At 39.7% G+C, this 22,326-nt stretch overlaps 1 protein-coding gene across 1 annotated transcript in view; it reads left to right on the forward strand.

Moving 5' to 3' along the window:
• FAF1 (Fas associated factor 1) overlaps positions 1 to 22,326 on the forward strand; it is a 433,472-nt gene that overhangs the window by 355,974 nt on the left and 55,172 nt on the right. Inside the window, exons 15-16 of the mRNA XM_044674693.1 lie at positions 336 to 424; positions 20,837 to 20,917. Of these exons, the coding sequence (XP_044530628.1) occupies positions 336 to 424; positions 20,837 to 20,917 (170 nt within the window). The remainder of the gene's footprint in view (positions 1 to 335; positions 425 to 20,836; positions 20,918 to 22,326) is intronic.

Raw genomic sequence — 22,326 nt, forward strand, 5'->3', positions numbered from 1 at the left:
AATGACGTGTTCATTAACTTCTTTAAATAACTGACTGCCTCAGTGGTCTGGGGAAAACAAGTCTGGGTCTATTATAGAACTTTAATGGACAGAATGTCACTGACCATCACAAATAAATTCTTTCAGCTGTTGATGTTGCCCATCACCACTTCTAGTTGAACATGTCAAACTTCTCAGTGAAAAGACAAATTAAAATATTTTAATGAGATATTAAGCATTCTAATCTGTAATTTTTCCCCACACTAGTTATTCCTTCCTGATTAATTCAAGAATTGCTTTCCATTTTTTAATAACTTTAATAATGTGAAGTTCGGCAATCTTCCCTGTGTTGCTAGGTAACACAACAGTGGACGAGCTCATGATGAGGCTGATGGCTGCAGTGGAGATCTTCATGGCCCAGCAGCAGGAAGATATCAAGGATGAGGTAAGGTCAAATGTCACAGCAGGTCTAGATGCTTTTCATGAAGATTAACTTGTGGCCTGATGGACAAATAGTGATAGTGGGTGCTCAGGTCAGCAGTGCTCCCCTGTGTCAATACTGGCAGAGAGGGGGATTCATGGAGCTCCTCTATTTGGCTGTGTGTGAAGAAAGTGACCCTGAAAGCTTGCTCAGTGAGATTATTCCAAGCAACTATATCCCTTTCAACACACTGCTGATTTTCATCATGCATTTCTCCATCCTTCCTTCTCCTTGGCAGAAATAGAGATGTTGTGATCAACTTTTTTTTAGATATGGACACATTTTTAAAATCCTCCAAAATGCCTTGGGGTAGGCACTCAATAAGTGTTTATTGGATTAATTAATAGATCCCCTGAATTCTAAGGCCATTTATCTCAAAGGAGTATTCAAATATCCTCAATAGCAATTGAGTATCCTGAGCAGTCCTGAAAAACGACTTGTTATAGCATTTTTGTCATGTGTTATTATTTACAATATTTTTAACAACTCACATTAATGATTTACCAAAAAGTGCATTTAAGTACATGATCTCATTTTATCATCACAACTATAATGGGAAGTACCAAAAATTGAGGTGGTAGATCTTCCATACTTTTCACAGATCAAGAAACTCAGGCTTATAAAGGTTCACTTAATCAGAAGTCATACAACATGTTAATAATAGAGCTAGAGGCCTTGAACCAGATCTCCTGACTTCCAGCCCAGTGATCTTCCCACCATATAGTACTGCCTTGTTATAGTAATGTTCACCAGTGGGTATGTTACTAACATTTTATAGACAGAAGAACTTGCAGCTTAACCTTTAAAATTGCCATGGAAATGAGGTCAGATATTTCATCTGGAGAAGAAAAGGCTTAGAGAGGGAGTGATCTCTGATTTCTGAAAGCCTCAGAGGGCCTTTCCACCTCTGACATTCTCCATATCTATGATAGGAAATTTTCACACCTAAAAATATCAGTGTTTATAATGGCACACTGGAGAGCCCTGAAAAATACTCCCACATAAAGCACCAAAGAGAAAAATGAGGCTCAGGGTTTCATTGGTGTGGGGAACTCCCAGGTAAGGAAACTCTCTGCCAATGCAGGTCTTTACCCACTCTGCAATTTATAGTCTTAACTGCTTATAGTCCAACAAAGTTCAATGACTTGAGCAGATTCATACACCCAAGATGTGGTGAAGGTAGGACCTGAATTTGCATCTTCCTGGCTGGGGGCCAGCTCTGTATTTCTTACAGCATACTAACTCTTGGGATATAGGAAGTGTTTGTTAAATGATTTTGTGAATCTTGATAAATCCAGTTGAATATGGTTTAGGGCAATTTATGGAAAGAAGGAAGGAAACGAGCATTTATGAAGCACCTACTATGTGCCAAACACTGTGCAAAAGGCTTTATAGGGTGGGTGATGCTACTATGATCCTCATTTAACAAATGAGGGAATTGAGTCTCAGAGATAAACAGCTAAGAATGCCTCAGGGCAGATTTGAACTCGGATCTTCCTGATCCCAAACACAGTATTCCATCTCCTGGGTCGCCAGCTGCCTAAGAAAATTGAATGAAAAATAATACTGCTACCACCATGCTTATATGGCACTTGCAGCCTCATCATGCAAAGTGCTTTTCTGCTGGTACCACTGGGAGGTGGGGAGTGCCGGCATCATTATCTTCATTTGGCTGCAGAGGAACACAAGACCGACAAGGTCATTTGTACCCCCTGGCCAGAACGATGAGGAAACAAGTTGCAGATAGACAGCCCAAGGTGCTGTGTGGAGCTCTGCAGACAGACAGCACGGTGTTCATCTGAGGCTCGGCTCTCGGCAAAGTGGTTTAAGTTCATAATAGAAACAAGTCAGTGTTTCCATCACACAGTGATGGAGGCAGTCAGGCACATAGTAAAAAGATGTTTATCTGTTACTCTGTCGACTGACAGTGACATTTTAAAGTAATGAAGTACTGTTCTTAGTTAGGAATTTGTAATAATAGGTGTGTTGCCTTCCCAGATTACCTTTATCCTGGTCTAGAGACATTGATTGACAGTAATGCACAAAACTCGCTCCTCAGCCACGTCGATTGGGTGTCTCGTTAGTGCCAGATTTACTGATTATGTTGTATGTGAATATGAATGCACATTATTTGCATGGGGATTTCCCAGTTCACTCTTTCTTCGTAATTTGTGTTCCCCAGAACTCATTGGTAAAGAAATTGACTCTAATTCCTTTAATGCTGAGCACAAATTTTAATATGAGGGTTATGGGAAAAATCCAAGGCCCAATATAATTGAATTTTTGATTGCATTTTGGCTTCAAGATGTTAGGATTTCTGTTTGCTTTCAAAGTGTCTTCTGGAAAGTTATCATTCAGGTCACAAGTGAGAGACCTAAAAGAAGCTTTTAAGTTTGGAGAATTCTTTTGTATGTCAGTCATCTTAAACACCTACTATGTGCCAGGCACTGTGCTAAGCAAGCATACTCTTTTGATCTTAAAACTCAGAGATCAGGTGAATAGAAGACAAGAAGGAAAGACTTCCACTGGCAAGTGTAAATTTCTTTAGAACATTTTAAAAAGGAAATTACAATAAGGCTTTAACTTAAGCTTATGATTCAGTTATGACTAGGAAATGATTATAAAAGGAAGACTCCTTGGGGCTCAGTTTCTTTAAAATTAACTCGAATATTATATTATAACCTTAATCCAGAGTGTCATATTGAAGCCATTGCTCCCATACACTTAGCAGTGCAGCTCCAACTATGTGAGAAGGACCTGCATAAGGTCCTGTGGCTCCTAGGGCTACCTGTGGTTCTTCCAGATTTCCCAGAGCTGTTGATATGAGAATGATGTATTCTGAAGAACAGGATAAAGGATATCACTGGGGCATTGTATGACTGAGAAGATGGCACGGTCATGTGGCAAAAACATGGGATAACTGGTACCCTCATGATGTTGGAAAGAAAACAAGTAAGGCTTTCAACATGTTGGTGGAAGCTTTGTGAGGAAGATTCTGGATGAAAGCCCCATAGGAAGGACAAGCATTTGTAAATTTTGATCGGCATTGTTAAAAAGAGCTCCCAAATCTCTGAGAACATAAATCCCTTTGAATATGGGTAACTGGGGCTGAGAGGTCAAGTAATTTATCCATTGCCAGATATCTATGCCACCATCAAAGACAATATTTGAACCCAAGTCCCCAGCAAGCCTCTACAATCTATTAACATTAATTTGACAAATGTCTGTAGTGTTTAATGTATGGGAGGATCCTGTGCTTGGCACTGTAGAAAATCTCAGGGTTAAGGAGATGTGATACCTATCCTGAAAGAGTTTGGGATCCAGAAGGGGAGTTAAGAAATGGGCACAAATAAGTTTTATATCAGGCAGGATGTCATGCATGCAGAGTTCTGATGCAAACAAAATTGTTCAGCCCAGCTGCTCCTGATGAAGCCGTATCCCGTGGTCTGGATGAACTAAACCTCTGGTCTTGACAGAACTGGTCAGGGTGACTGCTGAGCCACCATAAGCAATATTTGGAAGGTCCTCTGAAACAGGAAAGCAGTGGCATATCATTGGAGAAGTACAAATACTCCATTTTCACAAAAGGGAAGAGAACATAATCTGCAAGCCATAAGCCTAGGAACTTTAGTTCCTAGGAAAATTCTAGGATGAATCTTTGGAGAATGTTTGCCCAACATGTCAAAAAGGAAGGGATCATTGCAGCAAGCTGGCATGGCTTCATCAAGAACAAGTCATGCCAGACTTGCCTCATTTCCTTTTGTAATACGATCACTAAATAGTAGATAAGGGGAATCTGGAAGAAATAATATGCGGATTAAAGTATCTTATGCCCTTCTGGTGGAGAAGAATGATGAAACAATAAGACAGTCATAGGGACCCAGAACAGATTGGGGCCTCAGACTCTTCATCAAAATATCTGCTAAAGAATCAGTATCTTCATGGCAGGAGCGTTCCTGTAGACCTGTTAAACAGTTCTTGTCAGTGACTGGATAAAGGCCCAGATGTTAAATCCATCACATTTGTCCATGACACTAAACAAACCTGATTCCTCTCCTCCTTCTGTTTTGCCTGTTCTTATAGGGTAAAACTAAGAGTAAAGGACAAAAGTTTTAGGGAGAGCAGATTAGAAAGGAAAACTGACAGGGCAAACTCAGAATCAAATGGGCTGGCTCCAATGGGAATCATCATCATTCTCACCACCCTTAACAGCTCACAGGGAGGGGATTCTTCGAGGTTTACAAATCTCAGTGCTTGCCACAATACCTAGCACACAGTAGTAACTTAATAAATGGAAGTTGACTGACTAACCTAAATAAGATAAAAGTAAAATACAGAAAGAAAATTAGACCAACATCATTGATAATCAACTAATAAAAGTTTGAACAAAATCCTATCAAAAAACTGAAATGATTTATCCAAGAAATCATTCTTTGTGACCAAGTAGGATTTATCCTACTTGCACACTGGTATGCAAGTGTGGTTCAGCATTAGGAAAATAATCAACAATCAAATTCAAAACATCTAAAGCCACATGAGCATAAAAGACCATAGAGAAGGACTGCAGTGTTGGAGGACATGAAGATCATGGAGCCTATAAACTGTTGGCTAGGGAGCTTGGCCTTGACTCCTAAAAAATTCTTAAATATATTATTAATGTTTTGGGTCAGAAGGATTCTATGGTCCCAAAGAACCAGACTGGCTGCAGCAAAGATAGGCCATGCCAAATCAACCTTCTTTTCTTTTCTTTTTGGCAAATTTACTAGGCTGATCAAACACATTTACCTAGATTTTAGAGAAGCATGTGTCCTGTCATTCTTATATAAAAGATACCAAGGTACAGGCTAGAACAGGGGTCAGCAACCTTTTTGGCCGTGAGAGCCATAAACGCCACCTTTTTTAGAATGTAATTTCATGAGAGCTGTACAGTGCTCACAGTGTGAACTCCTGTAACAGCGCCTGAAAAAAAATTGACTTTATGGCTTCTGCCGAAAGAGCCATATTGCTGACCCCTGGGCTAGAACCTAGTACAAGTCTAAGAAGATTCAGAATTGATTTAATAATTGGTCTCAAAAGTACCTAAGAAAGAAATGCTTTCCCTTACCTTCTAAGGCAGTCTATCTTTATTTTGTTTCCTTCTGTTTAATATTGTTATCAGTGACTTGTGTGGATATAAGACTAGCATGAGTGACAGAGAGTGGCACAATAGTTAAAGCTGGCCCTGGGGCCGTGAAGACCTGAGTTTGAGGTCCATTTCTACCGTACATTGCCAAGTCACTTTCCCTCTCAAGGCTGCAGGTCACTAAGACATTATATTACCGAGGCTGGGCAAGTCTGCCTTCGTAGAGGGAGCTTCCTCATCCAGGAGTTCCCTATATCAGTGAAATCACAGATCCAGATCCTGTCCCTACCCTTGGATAAATGCATGCTCATCAGATTGGCAAATGGCATAAAACATGGATAGATAGCAAACACATTGAACCAATGAATATAAAAGCAAAAGTGTTGGCTCTGTCCAAGGCATTCTACTGAGTTTTGAGGATACAAGCAGGAAGGCAAGACTGCTCCTATTGTTGTCATCTTGACCAAGGAGGAGAAACTTGGCTTTTAGCTACAAGTAAGAATAGAAGTCTCAGTGATCCTTTGTAGAGCAATGAAGTAACTGGTAATGCTTCTTCTTTAATGTCATTTCCATTGCTAAAATGATTCCTTTCTGATATTGAACATTTGACAACACCAAAGACTTTGACGGTGACAGCTTTCCTGTGAAGATGATGGATGATTATGGGTAGATGGCAGAGTCTCAAATCAAAATTATTTTGAAAGGTTAGAATGTTGGATCAAATCTAAGATGGAATTCAAAGAAACAAATGTAAAGTTTTATACTTGGGTTCTCTAAAGATCTGTTTCTTAGGTATAAGAAAAGAGGGAGGGCAGCTGGGTAGCTCAGTAGATTGAGAGCCAGGCCTAGATACGGGAGGTCCTAGGTTCAAATCCGGCCTCAGACACTTCCCAGCTGTGTGACCCTGGGCAAGTCACTTGACCCCCATTGCCTACCCTTACCACTCTTCCACCTATAAGTCAATACTTATAGGTTAAGGGTTTAAAATTAAAAAAAATTACAAAAAAAAGAAAAAGAAAAGAGGGAGATGGCTCAGAGCAACCCCTCCAACAAGTCTGGGGATGTTGCTGGGCTGAAATAAATTTAGCATGCGTCAGTGGTGAGATTTAGCAGCTAAACCAAATTAATTCAGCTTTAGATTGCATTAAGGGGAGCATCATATTGAAGATCAGGGAGGCAATAGTATCTCCTTATTATGTTCCAGGCACTGTGCTACATTCTGGAGATAACAAAAATAAAAATAAAATTATCTCTGTCCTAGGAGCTTTCATTCTGTTGGGGAAGACAACATGTACAAAGCCTTGAACTACTTGTTTAAACCACCCCTTAGGGCAAGGCATTGAGGAACTGGAGAATATCTGGAAGAAATTGACCAGGATGAGGAAAGGCCTCAAAAGGATGGATTAAAGGAACTGGGGGTACTTTATATGGAGAAGGGAACATAACAGCCCTTTAAGAACTTCAATTCAGCAAACAAAGGAATTAGGAATTGGACTTGTTCTTCTTCACCCAAGAGGGAAGAACTTGGCGCATTAGGCGAAAGCTCCAGAAATTCGGATTTCTATTCCATGCAGTGGACAACTAGTAACTTAAAATTGTCCCAAAGTAGCATGACTTATTTGGGAAGGCAGCATGCTCTGCCTCTCTAGTAGCCTTCTAGCAAACACAGCCTGTTTTAAAGGAGATTCATATAAATATTATTCAACAAACTCCAAAGCCACCCATTCTGTGATCCTCCCCCTTCACTCATGGCTTTCCTTCCTACATCTTCACCTAACTCCCTTGTTTGCCTTTTTCTCCTGACTTCTCAGACCATGTTCCATCTGTAGTTAATAGTTATTTTTTATCCTCCTGTTAAACTCTGTGAACCTGGATGTCTTATCTAAGTTTTGTTGTGTCTATTAGCACAGATCCCTGCTCATAGTCAGAATGTAATCGCTGTTTGTTGAATTGAATGGAATTAACACATCTCAAACTCACCAGATCTGTCCTTTGGACCCAGGTAGAGAGATGAATGCAGTCAAGAGTTAAAACCAATAGGGCAGCAATGGCATGTAAAGGGCATTCTTCCCAACTGCCACATCAGGAAGCTCTCAGCTTTGTAGTCTCTTACATAGACTGTGTATCTTTTTGCTAAACCTTCTTTGTTGTCTTCTTTTCAGATCTCTCTTTTTTCCCCTTGTCTTTCTTCTTTGCCCATTGTTTTTTTATCTTGATGTAGCCATAGGCAGGTTTTCCTGGTCTCTTACAATGGCAAATAGGACATAGAGCCTGAGTTCTGTTACTGTTTTCTTAATAACAAGAATAAGTCATTCCAAACCACACAAAGAGAAGCCAACAGGACCTTTCTCTTCCCAAACCCAGCCATACTTTTTTTGTTTAAAAAGGTCAGCATTTCAAAAGAGTTTTCTTTTTTGTCCTTTCTCTTTCTCTTCTTAAATATCTGAGGCATACTTCCTGCAAATAACAAAGAGAGTGAACCTTCCCCAGTGAACAATGCTTTAAGAAGGACTTTTCTCTTTAGCTAGGAGGGAAACTTGAATGTATGTGGCAAAAACAAAAGCAATATTGCTTTCACAATTGAAATCACACTGAAGATACAAAGGACACTGGAGCCAAGATGTAGTGTTGGCTGGAGTAACTGTCCATGGTTGAGCTGCTGGATAGTTGTGAGCTCTGTGGAGACCTTCCAGCACAGGCAGCCACACCCAGAGAATGGAATGATCCTCTTGGGAATTCAGCCTCCTTCCTTGCTACCCAGAGTCTCTGAGGTCATAATGTCATAGAATTTAGAGCTAGAAGCAACCTTAGAAATCATCAGGCTTAGCAGAGTGCCCAGTACATAAGCACTTAATCATTATTTCTTGGTTGGTTAATCTTCTCCAGTCTCTTCATTTGTAGGTGAAATGGAGGCCCATAGAGGTTAAATGATTTGCCCACAAAAGAGGCCAGATGTTAACCCATGTCCTCTAACTCCAGATGCAATGTTCTTTCTTTCATGCCTGACTTCCTGCAGGATCCCTAGCTGGTTAGTTATTTTTGGGGTTGGGGCAATGACTGCCCAGTATGGCAACCCCTTCAGCTCTAAGTTGGCAGGAATCTCAGAGGCCTTCTAGTCCAATGCAAAAAAGTCTAATCCCACCTGGAATTGTTTTGTTCTAAACCACTCCTGAGAAGTAGTCATGAGGCCTTCTTTTGGACACCAGCTGCAGTAGCAACAACCATTTATTAAGTGCCTACAATATGCCAAATACTGCTCTAGGTAAGTTCTTAGTTCAGTGTGTGTCATTTGAAATTGTTATAAGCCCTGGGAGACTACAACTCCCAGGGCTCTCTGCTACAACTTCCCCTGACAACTCCCACATCCTTTGTGGGAGGTGTCAGAGAAAGTATTAAAGAGAAAGTTTGGTGCCTTTTCTCTCTCTCTCCCCTAGAGCTCTCTCTACTCTGGAGGGTCAGCTTAGAGGCTCTGGATCCTGAACTCTCTCTTGGCATCTTTTTCCCTTTCTAGCTACCTCCTAGATTTTCCTAGACCTTCCCTTTCCAAATCTAAATAAAACCACTATTCTAAACCTAAAGTTGCTCTCTGGTCTTTTATTTGAGCCCCTGAAGGGCTCTGGTCAATTTCCCCCTGCCTGGGCTGGACCACTACCTTCCTTTCCCTTCCTCTACCTTCCTCTCTCCTTTCTCCCATTTCGCCAATCCTCCTACTTTCATCCCTTCACCCCCTCACAAGTGTGAGGAGGAATTTTGTTCCTGACAGCAGAACTAATCAAGCAAGACTTTCTGTAGGAGGGGTTATTGGGCTTTTAGTAAGGAGTGAAATTTGCCTTCTTGAGAATGACAGCATCACAGAAAGACGATTCATCAAATGGACAAACATTTAGTGCTCACTGTGCTGCCTTCTTGGAGTTTACTTTCTAGAAGAGGGATCAGACAGACCAATAACACTAATATACAATAATAGTTAACATCAGGGGGCAGCCAGGCAGCACAGTGGATAAGGTACCAAGCCTAGAGACAAAGGTCTTGGTTTTAAATCTGGCTTCAGATACTTACTTCCTAGCTCTGTGACCCTGGGCAAGTCACTTATCCCCAATTGCCTAGCCCTTACTGCCTTAGAATTGGTACTGACAGAGAAGATATGGGTTTTAGAGAAGAGGGGAGAAATATGTATATGTATGTACATGTATGTGTGTGTACATATGTTAAAGACTGGACAGCCTCTAGTCATATATGTGGATTCCCCACTCAAGGAGGGCATGTACCAGGAGAAAGAGTCTTGGCCACAGCATGCTGAGAATAGAGACTGAATTGGTCACAAATGACCCTCCTAAGAGGAAATGCCTGATTGCCCATTGGCAGGAGGCCTGGCCCACCTCCTCAGCCCAGCAGCACCTTCCGCTCTCTTGCCTGAGGTGGGCCCTCTCCATGGATTACAGTAACACTTTCTGACAAGCTTCAGCTGGGTGGGGCCCCTCGAGCCACCACAACCCTGCATTCTTCCTTCACTTTGTCTGTCATACTTTATTACTGTAAACTTATTTGCTGCATCCCAGCTGAGCCAACTTGCCCAGGCCTTGTTTTCACTAACAGGAGGGCCTAACAAAGGCTGTTTATTTTTCTCGTTATGCAATATCAGCCGGCTGGCTTTGGGGCTAATGCAGCTTGCCATTGTATTTTCTTCCTGAGCGGTGGTTCTAAACGTAGCTGCCTGAATGTTTTTCATATACAAATTAAAACCTTCCACTTGTTCTAAATTCCCCTCAAGTGGTTCCCCAGTTGTTTTGAGTGTCAGAAACATGACAGGCCCTTAAAGAATGTTGGAAAGGAAGAGTAGTTTAAGCAAATCCTTCACACCTAAAAGCAGGAACCATGCATGCCTGAAACGTTACAGTGAGCCTTCTTATGCAGGTGTTTCCCCAGAGAAAACAACCCCTTCAGGAAAAGATCTTTTGCCCTCCAGAAATAATTTTTCTCCTATTTAGATCTTAGATTTTCATGTTTCATAGAAGCAACTTGGAGATTAAAAGCTAATCTTTCATTTTATTCATATTATTTCATTTATTTTTATTTTATATTATTTCATTAATTTTTATTCATTATTTCATATTATTCATATTATGTCCATGGATTATTAAATTGGGACACGTCATGTTGTCAGAGTCAGTCGATGCAAGGTAGTTGAGCAGTAGGGCCAGGAAAGCAGCTGCTGCTGCTAATAACTTGAAAGGGAGAGCACCTGCCTTTCCCTCATCTCAGGGCAGCAAGTAAAAGGAGAGGACTAGCACCTCTAGCCTGGTTTTTGGTATCAGCTAACCTAATACTGTTGCTAAAACTGAGAGCTTTGAAGGAGGTCTGTAGCCCAACTTCTAGCCTTGTTTATTAGGCCAGCTTTTCCTGTGTTTCTAGGGTTATATTTCCCAGAGGCCTTCCTGTTCTGCCCAGTGTTTAGAATAGAGAGAACAACGAAAGATTTGGGTGATGGCAGCTCTGTGTCACCAAGTCAGTGGCAGCTGTATCATTGACTATCCATTCTGACCTCTTCACTTGACTGAAACTGCCCCCTGCAAAGTTATTGATGATCTATTAATGGCTGAATCTCCCTCATCCTCGGGACATCTCGGCAGCTTTGGATGGTGGTGACCACCCTCTCCTGTATACTCTTCTAGAGTTTCAATGATATTCTCTCTCTCTCAGTTCTCCTGCATTTCTCAATCTCTTACTCAGCTATGTCCTGCTTTCCAATGATAGATCAACTCATGACTCTGTTCTGGGTCCTTGTCTCTCAGTAAACTCATCAACTTAATCAGTTCCATCTCTGTTCTCTATATATATGACTCCCAGGTGTATAGATCCAACCCTGTACCTCTCCTGAATGCCTGCCAATCCTAGAGCTCCAGCTGCTGATTTGGACTTTTCCAATGAAATGTTCCACAGGCACCTCAGACTCAAATGACCTCCCCAAGACCAGTTCTCTTCATAAATTCCCAAGTTCTGTTGAGGGTACTGGCCCCCTTTCAATGTCCTAGATTTGTAATCTCGAAGTCCATTCTCCTTCACTTTAACTTACATGCTAAATCTTTTCTATTTTACCTTCTTAGCATCTCTCACATCAATTCCCTCTCTGTACTCAAAATAGTTCATGCTGCAGTTGAGGCCCTCAGCCCCATTTTCCTAGACTTTTTTTTCCTATCTTTCTTCTTTTCTTAAAACCCCTTACCTTTCATCTTAAAATCAATACTGTGTATTGGTTCTAAGGCAGAAGAGTGGTAAGGGCTAGGCAATGAAGGTTAAGTGACTTGTCCAGGGTCACACATCTAGGAAGTGTCTAAGGTCAGATTTGAATTCTGGACCTCCTATCTCCAGACTTGGTTCTCTATCCACTCCACTGAACCATCTGCCCTTCCTATACTGTTTCAGTAGCATCCTCTTAACTCTTACTTCCCTCTGCTTCAATCTGTCCTCCACACAGCAGCCAAACTGATTTTCCTAAAGCACTGGTCTGAGCAGATTAATGGCCTGCTCAGTGAACTCTGGTGGCTTCTCATTGCCTTAGGATAAAATACAAATTAACTCCTCTATTTGACATAAGTGTCAAAAAATGATATAAAAGCCCTTCATGGTCTGACTCCAGTTCATCTTTCCATGCAGATCATACTTTACTCTCTTTCACATACTTCATGTTCCACCAGTTGGTCAACTTGCTTTTCTTCATATGTGACATACCATCTCCCTTCTGTTTGTGCCTGGTTGCACAAACTGACTCTGTGCCAGTAACACACTCCTTCCCCTTCCTAAAAGCTCAACTCAATTATCATCTCCTAAACAAGGCCCTTCCTGATCCTCATTTACTAGTATCTCCTTCTAGTTATTTTGTATTTACTTCTTTTAATTTTTTTCTCCAATATAATGTAAGTTTCCTGAAAGAAGGGCTCATTTTATTCTCTACCTCCCAGTGCCTAGCACAGTGCCTGACACACATTAGTTAATAAACACTTCTTTATTCTCACAAGTATACCAAAGTCATCTCCACAATCTCAAAAAAGATAAAGGAAGCTATATGTGCAAAATAGCTGAATGATGTCAGAAATGGCTAGTGTTTAGTTTGTTTCATTTTACATATTACTTTATTGTTAACAGGTCAAGTGCTAGTAGGAGGGAGAAAGGAATTCTTGGAAAATAAAGTGTTGAGTGGAGTAATAAAAGTATCTAGAGCCATGTGCCATTCATACTTTAATCAGTGGCTTGGATTAAGTCCTTGTTGGCTACTTATCCAATTTGTACTTGAAAGGTAGAAGAGATCACTAACATGTTGGATAGAAAAGCCAGGATCCAAAAAGATTTTCACTGACTCAGAACATTAAGATGAGTCTAAAAAAGACAAATATTAAGTCTCTTGTGGACTCCCAGAGGTACATATCTAGTCAGAGACTCCTGGGCCACTCTTCTACATTACCAACTACTGCCCAGTGGTCATTTTCAGTTGAATGTCTTATAGACATCTTAGTCTCAACATAGCCAAAATAGAATTCATTTCCCTCTCAAACCCACTCCCCTTTCTATATTCTTTCTTTTTGTCAACAACACCACCATATTTCCATATTGTAGATTTAATCATATTGACAGATACTATAAAATTCAGTCAATGCATCTCCTTTACTAAGATTTAGCAGAATAGTGAATGCAGTTCTTCAGGGATGTAACTCACCCAGAAGACAAGGACTGAGAATCTAATGGCCAGGTATCAGGGAGAGCAGGGCAAATTTTGCAGTGACTTGAGAAGAAGAGATGTTTTGTGTTTCCATCATGGCCAAGCTATTCTTTCTCATAGAAGAGATAGTAAACAGGCTTGAGGATTGACTCTCCATACTCCAACTGGTCTGGAAGATTAAAGAATGAAGTGTTTTGATTTTTTTTAATGGAAAGACTTCAATACAAAAACAAAGAAGTATCATCTGAAAGGCAAAGGGATGCCTTACCCTCTGTCTGGTTGGAGAAAAGAAAGAAGGAATGCTGACCACTTAGAGCCAAGCAGAAAGGGGGAAGAAAGCCAAATTCTATTTTATCCTCCAAGGAACAGAGCTGTCCAATAGTGGAATGGCCTCCCCTCACTAGAGGTAGTCATGTCAACAGTGGGTAGCCTGAGTGAGGTGGACACCCAGGATCCTTCCAGAACACAGAAGGCATGTATGCTTCTATTGATGTTTCTTCTTATTTCATCTCCCACAATAGGAATCACTTCCTTTTCTAGTTCATTATAAGACTATGGCAAATCCATTAATGAAGTTTAAGATCACCTTTTTTTTACCCTTCCATCTGTTGCCTCATATTTAGCTTATAGTAAATTTAAAAATCTTCCATACAAACTCTTATCTCGTGTTGCATGTTTCTTCTTTACCTGGACAATTGACATTTTAAACACAAGTGTAGGACTTTATGCTCTTAATCAGTTGTATACTATTGAATTTTTTCCATCATTCTAGTTCTCTTGAAATCTTTTGAAATCCTACCACTTGTCTTACAGCATATTGTCTATATTGCTCAGCATCTCATCTCCAAACTTTATAATCATGCCATCTCTTCTTCCATCTTGTGGTAACTTAAATTATATATGCCTTTAAAGTTCAAAAATCACTTTGCTGTGGTATATGATGGTGATGGAATATTATTGTGCTATAAGGAATGATGAACTACTTGATTTCTATAAGAACTGGAAAGACCTACATGAACTGATACGAAGTGAAATAAGCAGAACCAGGAGAGCATTATACACAGTAACTGAAACATCATGAGATGATCAAATGTAATTGACTTTGCTACTAAAAGCAATGCAATGATCCAGAACAATTTTGAGAGATTTTTGAGAAAGAATGTTATCCACATCTAGAAAAAGAACTGTGGGAGTAGAAAAATCCAGAAGAAAATATATGATTTATCATTTGTTGATATGGATATATGATTTGAGGTTTTGGTTTTAAAAGATTACTCTATTACAAAAATGAATAATATGGAAATAGGATTTGAATGATAATATATGTATAACCCAGTAAAATTGCTTGTCAGCTCAGGGAGGGTGAGGGAAGAGGGGAGGGAAGCAATAAGAATCATATAACCGTAGGTGGAAATAATAAATAAATAAAATATTTTTTAAATCACTTTCCTCATAGTCCTGTGAGGTAGATAGTATAAATATTATTATCCTCATTTTACAGATCAAGTAACTGAAGAACAGACTTGCCTAAGCTCATTAGGTAACAGATGTCAAGGCCCAGACTTGAAAGTTAGGTCTTCAGAAACTAAATCTCTTGTTTTCTTAACCATAACTGTTTTTCAAGTCAGCGATAAAAAGTTGACAGAAATGTTGAACAAAGCAGAGCTAAGAACAGGGCATGCCAATGGACATTCTTTGTTGACATATATCCATTTATGACTTCTCTTAAAACTCAGACATTTGACCAGTTATGAAACTTTCTAACCATAATGTTATTTGGTTTAACTCTGTCTTGCCAACAAAGATGTCACCTACTTTGTCAAATATCTAAAACTAAAAGTCAGGTATATTGTGTCTAGAGCATTCCACTCTTCTACCTATTTAATATCCTGGCCAAAAGAATAAGGCTAGCCTTGTTTTTGATGAGATCATACTGACTTTTGGTCATAATTGCTTTGCTTTCTAAACTCCAAGCCTTTCCTTTAATTAAATGTCCTAGAAGTTTGCTGAGAATCCAAGTTCACTGACCTATAGTTTGAAGAATCTACATTGTTCTTTTTCTTGAAAATTGGGATGAAATTCATCATCTTTACTCTTGAATCTCCATTTCCATTACCTCTCATTTTCTCAAGATGACTGACAGTGAGTGGCTCAATAATCCCATTGGCCATTTCTTGATCAGTACTCTAAGTGTGTGATTCTTCCAATGCTGGTCTTTTGAACTTGCCAAGGTCAGCTAGATATTCTTCTCCTAGTTTATCTTGAATAAGAAATTAGTAATTCTGCCTTCCCATCATTATCTTATATGATTGTCTCCTCTACTCCCAATCAGAGGTTCTATTTCTTCTTTCTTCTTCTCTCTTCCTTTCAGCATAGCTTTAAGGGACAGAAAAAAGCAAACCTATTTTGTTGTACTTGGCATTCATCACTGGCCGCAGCTCATTCTGGACTTGACTTTAATACAATCTGACCTGTACTACTCTTTTATAATCATCCCTTGTTATTTGCCTGTGCTTCTGTTTCTATCTCCTATCATGTCTTTTTTTTTTTTTTTTTTTTTTAAATTTTAAACCCTTAACTTCTGTGTATTGACTTATAGGTGGAAGAATGGTAAGGGTAGGCAATGGGGGTCAAGTGACTTGCCCAGGGTCACACAGCTGGGAAGTGTCTGAGGTCAGATTTGAACCTAGGACCTCCCGTCTCTAGGCCTGGCTCTCAATCCACTGAGCTACCAGCTGCCCCCCAGCTCTTTTTTAAAATGTATAAGTTGTTCACATTCCGGCAGGAAGAGAAAGAAAGAGAAATTCCATTTAAAATCACCCTAGACAATGTAAAATACTTAGGAATCTATCTGCCAAGACAAATACAGGAATTATATGAACACACCTACAAAACACTTTCCACACAATTAAAACTAGATCTAAACAATTGGAAAAACATTAATTGCTCATGGGTAGGATGAGCTAACAATAAAAATGACAATCCTACCCCAATTAATTTACTTATTTAGTGCCATACCTATCAAACTAAAAAGAAACTTTTTTACTGAATTAAAAAAAAACTATAACAAAGTTCATTTGGAAGAACAAAAGATTAAGAATATCAAGGGAAATAATTTTTAAAAATGTGAAAGAGGGGGGCCTGGCAGTACCAGATCTTAAACTGTAGGTACTATAAAGCAGTGATCATCAAAACAATTTGGTACTGGGTAAGAGCCAGAAGGGAGGATCAGTGGAATAGATTTGGAGTAAATAACCTCAGCAAGACAGAATATGATAAACCCAAAGAGCCCAGCTTTTGGGACAAAAATCCACTATTTGACAAAAACTGCTGGAAAAATTGGAAAACAGTATGGGAGAGATTAGTTTTAGATCAACATCTCACACCCTGCACCAAGATGAACTCAGAATGGTTGAATGACCTGAATATAAAGAAGGAAACTATAAGTAAATTAGGTGAACATAAAATAGTTTACCTGTCAGATCTATGGGAAAGGAAAGATTTTAAGGCCAAGCAATAGTTAGAAAATATTACAAAATGCAAAATAAATAATTTTGATTACACTAAATTAAAAAGGTTTTGTACAAAACTTATACAAAACCAATGCAATCAAAATTAGAAGGGAAGTAAATTGGGGAAAAATCTTTATAACAGAAACTTCTGACAAAGGTCTAATTACTCAGATTTATAAGGAGCTAAATCAATTGTACAAAAAAGCAAGCCATTCCCCAATTGATAAATGGACAAGGGATATGAATTGGCATTTTTCAGATAAAGAAATCAAAATATCGATAAGCACATGAAAAAGTGTTCTAAATCTTTTATAATTAGAGAAATGCAAATCAAAACAACTCTGAGGTACCACCTCACACCTAGCAGACTAGCTAACATGACAGCAAAGGAAAGTAATAAATGTTGGAGGGAATGTGGCAAAATTGGGACATTAATGCATTGTTGGTAGAGTTGTGAATTAATCCAACCATTCTGGATGGCAATTTGGAACTATGCCCAAAGGGCTTTAAAAGACTGTGCCTTAGGGGCAGCTGGGTAGCTCAGTGGAGTGAGAGTCAGGCCTAGAGACAGGAGGTCCTAGGTTCAAACCCGGCCTCAGCCACTTCCCAGCTGTGTGACCCTGGGCAAGTCACTTGACCCCCATTGCCCACCCTTACCAATCTTCCACCTATGAGACAATACACCAAAGTATAAGGGTTAAAAAAAAAAAAAAAAAAGACTGTGCCTTTTGATCCAGCCATACCACTGCTGGGTTTATACCCCAAAGAGATCATAAGGGAAAAAGACTTGTACAAAAGTATTTATAGCCGCACTCTTTATGGTGGCAAAAAATTTGAAAATGAGGGGATGCCCTTTGATCGGGGAATGGCTGAACAAATTGTGGTATCTGCTGATGATGGAATACTATTGTGCTAAAAGAAATAATGAACTGGAGGAATTCCATGTGAACTGAAAAGACCTCCAGGAAGTGATGTGGAGTGAAAGGAACAGAATCAGGAGAATCGTATACAGACACTGATATACTGCGGCACAATCAAATGTAGTGGACCTCTCTACTATCACTAGCAATGCAATGATCAGGACAATTCTGAGGGACTTATGAGAAAGAAAACTAGCCACATCCAGAGAAAGAACTGTGAGAGTAGAAACACAGAAGAAAAACAATTGCCTGATCATATGGGTCAATGGAGATATGACTGGGGGTGTAGACTCTAAGCCATCACCCTAGTGCAAATATTAATAATATGGAAATAGATCTTGATCAATGACACATGTGAAACCCAGTGGAATTGCTCATTGGCTGCAGGAGGGGGATAGGAGGAGTTGAGGGAAAGAACATGAATCATATAACCATGGAAAAATATTCTAAATTAATTTAACTAAATTTTGCAAATAAAAATACAATTGAGCAATAAAGCAGAGGTTAAGCAACTTTTAAAAATAAATAAAAATAAAATGTATAAGTTGTCATAAGTTGTCATAAGTTCCCTGTATGCACACATCTTTTCTTTAGAGCATGCCCTCTTTTTGTCCTCTTTGGGCCCATTTCTTTTGGCAGTCAAATCAGTTAGTCAAGTACTTTTTGCTAAATAAGTGCCTACTAGGTGACAGTCACTATGCTAAGCACTGGTTATATACAAAGAAAGGCAAAAGACAAAAGTCTCTGCTCTTATTTAAATGGTGGAGACAACACACAAACAACTCTGTCCAATCAATATGTAAGAGAAAGAAGAGGTAATGAATAATGGGAAGGCACTAACAAAATTTGGGAAAGCCTTCTTGCAGAAGATGGACTTTAGTTTGAGACTAGAAGTAAGCCAGGAGGCAGATGTGAGAAGAGAGAGACTACTAGGAAAATCCTTTAAGTGCCTCAGGGATCCATGCTTGACCTTGCACAGTTGACCTTTTTTTATATGTGTCTTGGATAAAAACCATTTATAGACTACTCATCAAATTTGTGGTTGGAACAAAGCTGGGAGAAACAGCTAATACAGTAGATAATAGAACCAGTATCCAAAAAGAGTATGAGACTAAATCTAATGCAGTGAAATGGTATGGGGTTAGTGGTCCTGAATTACATTTAGATTTCTATAAATTAAATTCTCAAATATAAGATGGAGAAGGCAAGGCTAGACGGAATGTCTAGGTGTTTGAGTTAACAACTCAGTATGTATCATCAGGGTGATATGGAAGCCAAGAAATCCAAGGGATTAAGAGGGTTGTTAGAGTCTTATAAAGTGTCTTACAGAAGGTGAGGCTAATGCCTCTATTCTCTGGTCAGAATAGTCATGAAGGAAGGACACTGTTCAGTTCTACGTGGCGCATTTTAGGAAACATGAGGATAAATTGGAAATAATAACTCTTTAAGTGATTGAGGGACTTTCACGTGAAAGAAGGATTGAACATATCCTGATTGGCCCCAGAGGGCAGAATTGGGGTGAGGGAAGGAGGGTCAAAGAAGTCTTATTTCATCTAAATGTTTTTGAACTTCTTAATAACTAGAGAGAATAGATCTCACCTCTTTCCCCTTCCCATTAGAGACTGGTCTGTCTGTTAAGGCTGTATATTGTTGAGCACACTATAGAAAGGATTTTCGGTTTGGAGCCAGATTAAAGGAGATAACCTCAGAGATGCCTTCCTTCCAGCTCTGAAAGCCTGTTCTTCTCTGGAGTATTTATTGACTTAATTCCACGAACCAGACCCTGTGCCAAACCCTCAGGACACAAAGATAAGGATGACCTCAGATGAGGAAGCCAGGTTGTGGTCACCATGCTAGCTCCGGAGTGAACAGAGTTGAGCTTAGACAGTATATTCTATGAAGGATGGGGAGGATGTTGACAAGTGGAGAGAGTTGGAGGAAAGGACATTTCAGGGAGAAGGAATCTGTAGAACAGGATACACTTGAATGAACACATTTCATTTTATTGCTATGTCCATGGAGCTAGGAAAGTAGGATGAAAATGGTAAAAGCATCTCTCGCAGCCAAGTTCAGAGGACTCTCCTTTGTCTGGGTGGCAGGTGACAGATGCTCTGGCCATTCAGCAGCAAAGCCATCCCTGTTGTCATTCATCTCAGTACCTACAATAGTCTATTTTAAATCCAAGTTGTTTGTTTATAATACTTTTGTTAGCTCATAGGGATTGGTTACAATGCCATGCAATTGTAACATCAATAGAATATAGTCTAAATGAAAGGACTTTAGCTATATAGACTAAAGATACCTCATTGGGGCATATGAGCATAACAACATAATGACAGGCCATTCATACTTACCTGTAAACAGAGTTGACCTAAATGATAGCACTTCTTGAATAGTCTATTTCTTCCTTATTTTTTGCTCTAGGAGGAGTGTCATCTTCAAAGTATCCCCTTCTGGGAGAAGACATACATTTAAAGACTTTAAAGTTATGATATTTGTACTTTCTTCTAATTTGGGAGAGAGACTAGACATTTGATTCCACTGATAGAGGAAACTCCCCTATAAGGAACCTGCCTTCTGTGGTTGATCTTCCTTGAACAGCGTGTTGCTAGAAGACTGAGAGACACAAGGATTTACCCAGAGCACAGTCAAAATGTGTCTGTGGCGGGACCTGAACTGAGCAGTGAAATAGAGAGAGTGCTGACTTTCAAGACAGAGAAGCTAGATTTCAGGCTTTCCTTTGACACTAATTGTGACCTTGACAGAGGCAGGAACTTCCCTGAACAGAGGCCCTCCCAGTTCTCAAGTTAGGATCCTGCACCCCATTCCCTAGGCTACATTTCTTTGACAGTTATGTCAAGTGTTTGTTATGGCTGCTGTGAGAATTTGTTTGCTTGACTATGCGTATTTTTAACAAGGTTGTCTGTTTGGTTTTGTTTTTGGTAGAGAAGATGGAAGGGAAAGAAAATAAATGTTAATTAAAAGGATTTTTCTTAAAAAAAAACTAAAATTACTGTTACTCTTTGAGCTCTTTCAGATTCTCCCCAAATGCCAACATGGTGGGCTTCTTTTGTCTCTTAATTTGTTTTTCTGTTTTTTCTCCTTCAGGATGAGCGTGAAGCCCGAGAAAACATGAAGAGAGAGCAAGATGAGGCTTATCGTCTTTCACTCGAAGCTGACAGAGCCAAGGTGTGTGTACTAAAGGGTGGGGTGGGTATATGGAGGGAAAAGCATATTGATTTCTATGGAATCTTTCATTATGTACATCTTAAAGCTGTTATTTGGTTGTATCAGTCATATCTGACTCTTCATGACCTCATTTGAGGTTTTCTTGGCAAAGATCCTGGAGTAGTTTGCCATTTCCTTCTCCGGCTTATTTTACAATTGAGGAAACTAAGATAAGTAGGGTTAAGTGACTTGCCCAAGGTCACATACACATAGCTAGTAAGTCTCTGAGGCCAGAGTTGATCTCAGAGATTAGTCTTCCAGATTGCAGGCCCAAAGTGCTAACCACTGTGCCACCTACCTGACACTCATCTAGTCCAACCCCTTTGTTTTACAGATATATATAAAGTGACTAAAGAAGACAAGTGACTTGCCCATGGTCATATAATAATTTGGAAAAGCAGGAAATTCAAATCTAGACCCTTGGACCCTAGGTCCTGTTTCTCTACATCCAGTTTGTCCCTTAAAAATGACTTTGTATACATTTTGTATTTGATTTTCTGGCTACCTGTTGTGTTCCCTCAAGTGAATATGAGTTCCTTGAGGCAACACTTTTTTCATATTTGTCTTTGTATCCTGAAAGCTTGACACTGTGCCTGGCATGTACCAGACACATAGTAAATGTTCACTAGCTTGAACTGAATTTCTGCCATCCCACCACATTGTCTATTTGCTGGACCTTTCCAGGGTCCGCACACTAATGGATTAAAGCAGTGAGCTACATATCATCCTCTGAGGAATGTGTATTTTTTTATTCACTTTGTCTTTAAGCTCTGGATGATTAGGTCAGCCTTATCCAGGAAGCTTTGTCATATTCCAGGGCTCAGTACAATTAGTGTATGTAGACCCTTGTTTTTCATCTTTATATAAGTAATGCCTTAAGGGTGGCATTTTTCCTTTTGGATCAGCTGGAGACTTAGTGAACCTTTAGTGTGCCTAGTGGAGCCCAACCCTAGTAACATCACAGTAGTCAGCCCAGCTACTATCCAAGCCTTTGGCCCAGCTTCCACACTGGCACTAGGGGGTGGAGAAGGGAAGAACAGAGACAGATAACTCTATCTTCAGAAAACACTAATGCCAGCCTGCCCCTCCCAACCCACCCACCCATAACTTCCATATTCATCCTCACAAACATTTACCAAGTGCCTTAAAGGTAACAGTGATCTTTGTGTCCAGTCTCTCATTTAAGTCTCATGATAGCCCAGTCCTAAGAGGCAGGTTTGCTGCAGGTGTCCAACGGAATAGGCCATGGTGGCCGTGCTGTAATTTTGACAGAAGAAGAGTGCTCAGTACTTAGCTAAATGTATATACAATTTTGTGCATAGACCTGACAACATCACTTTTAGTCATTAATAATGGGCATTTATGTAGCA

The sequence above is a fragment of the Gracilinanus agilis genome, chromosome 4 (assembly GCF_016433145.1).
Source record: "Gracilinanus agilis isolate LMUSP501 chromosome 4, AgileGrace, whole genome shotgun sequence".
NCBI classification, from domain to species: Eukaryota; Metazoa; Chordata; class Mammalia; order Didelphimorphia; family Didelphidae; genus Gracilinanus; species Gracilinanus agilis.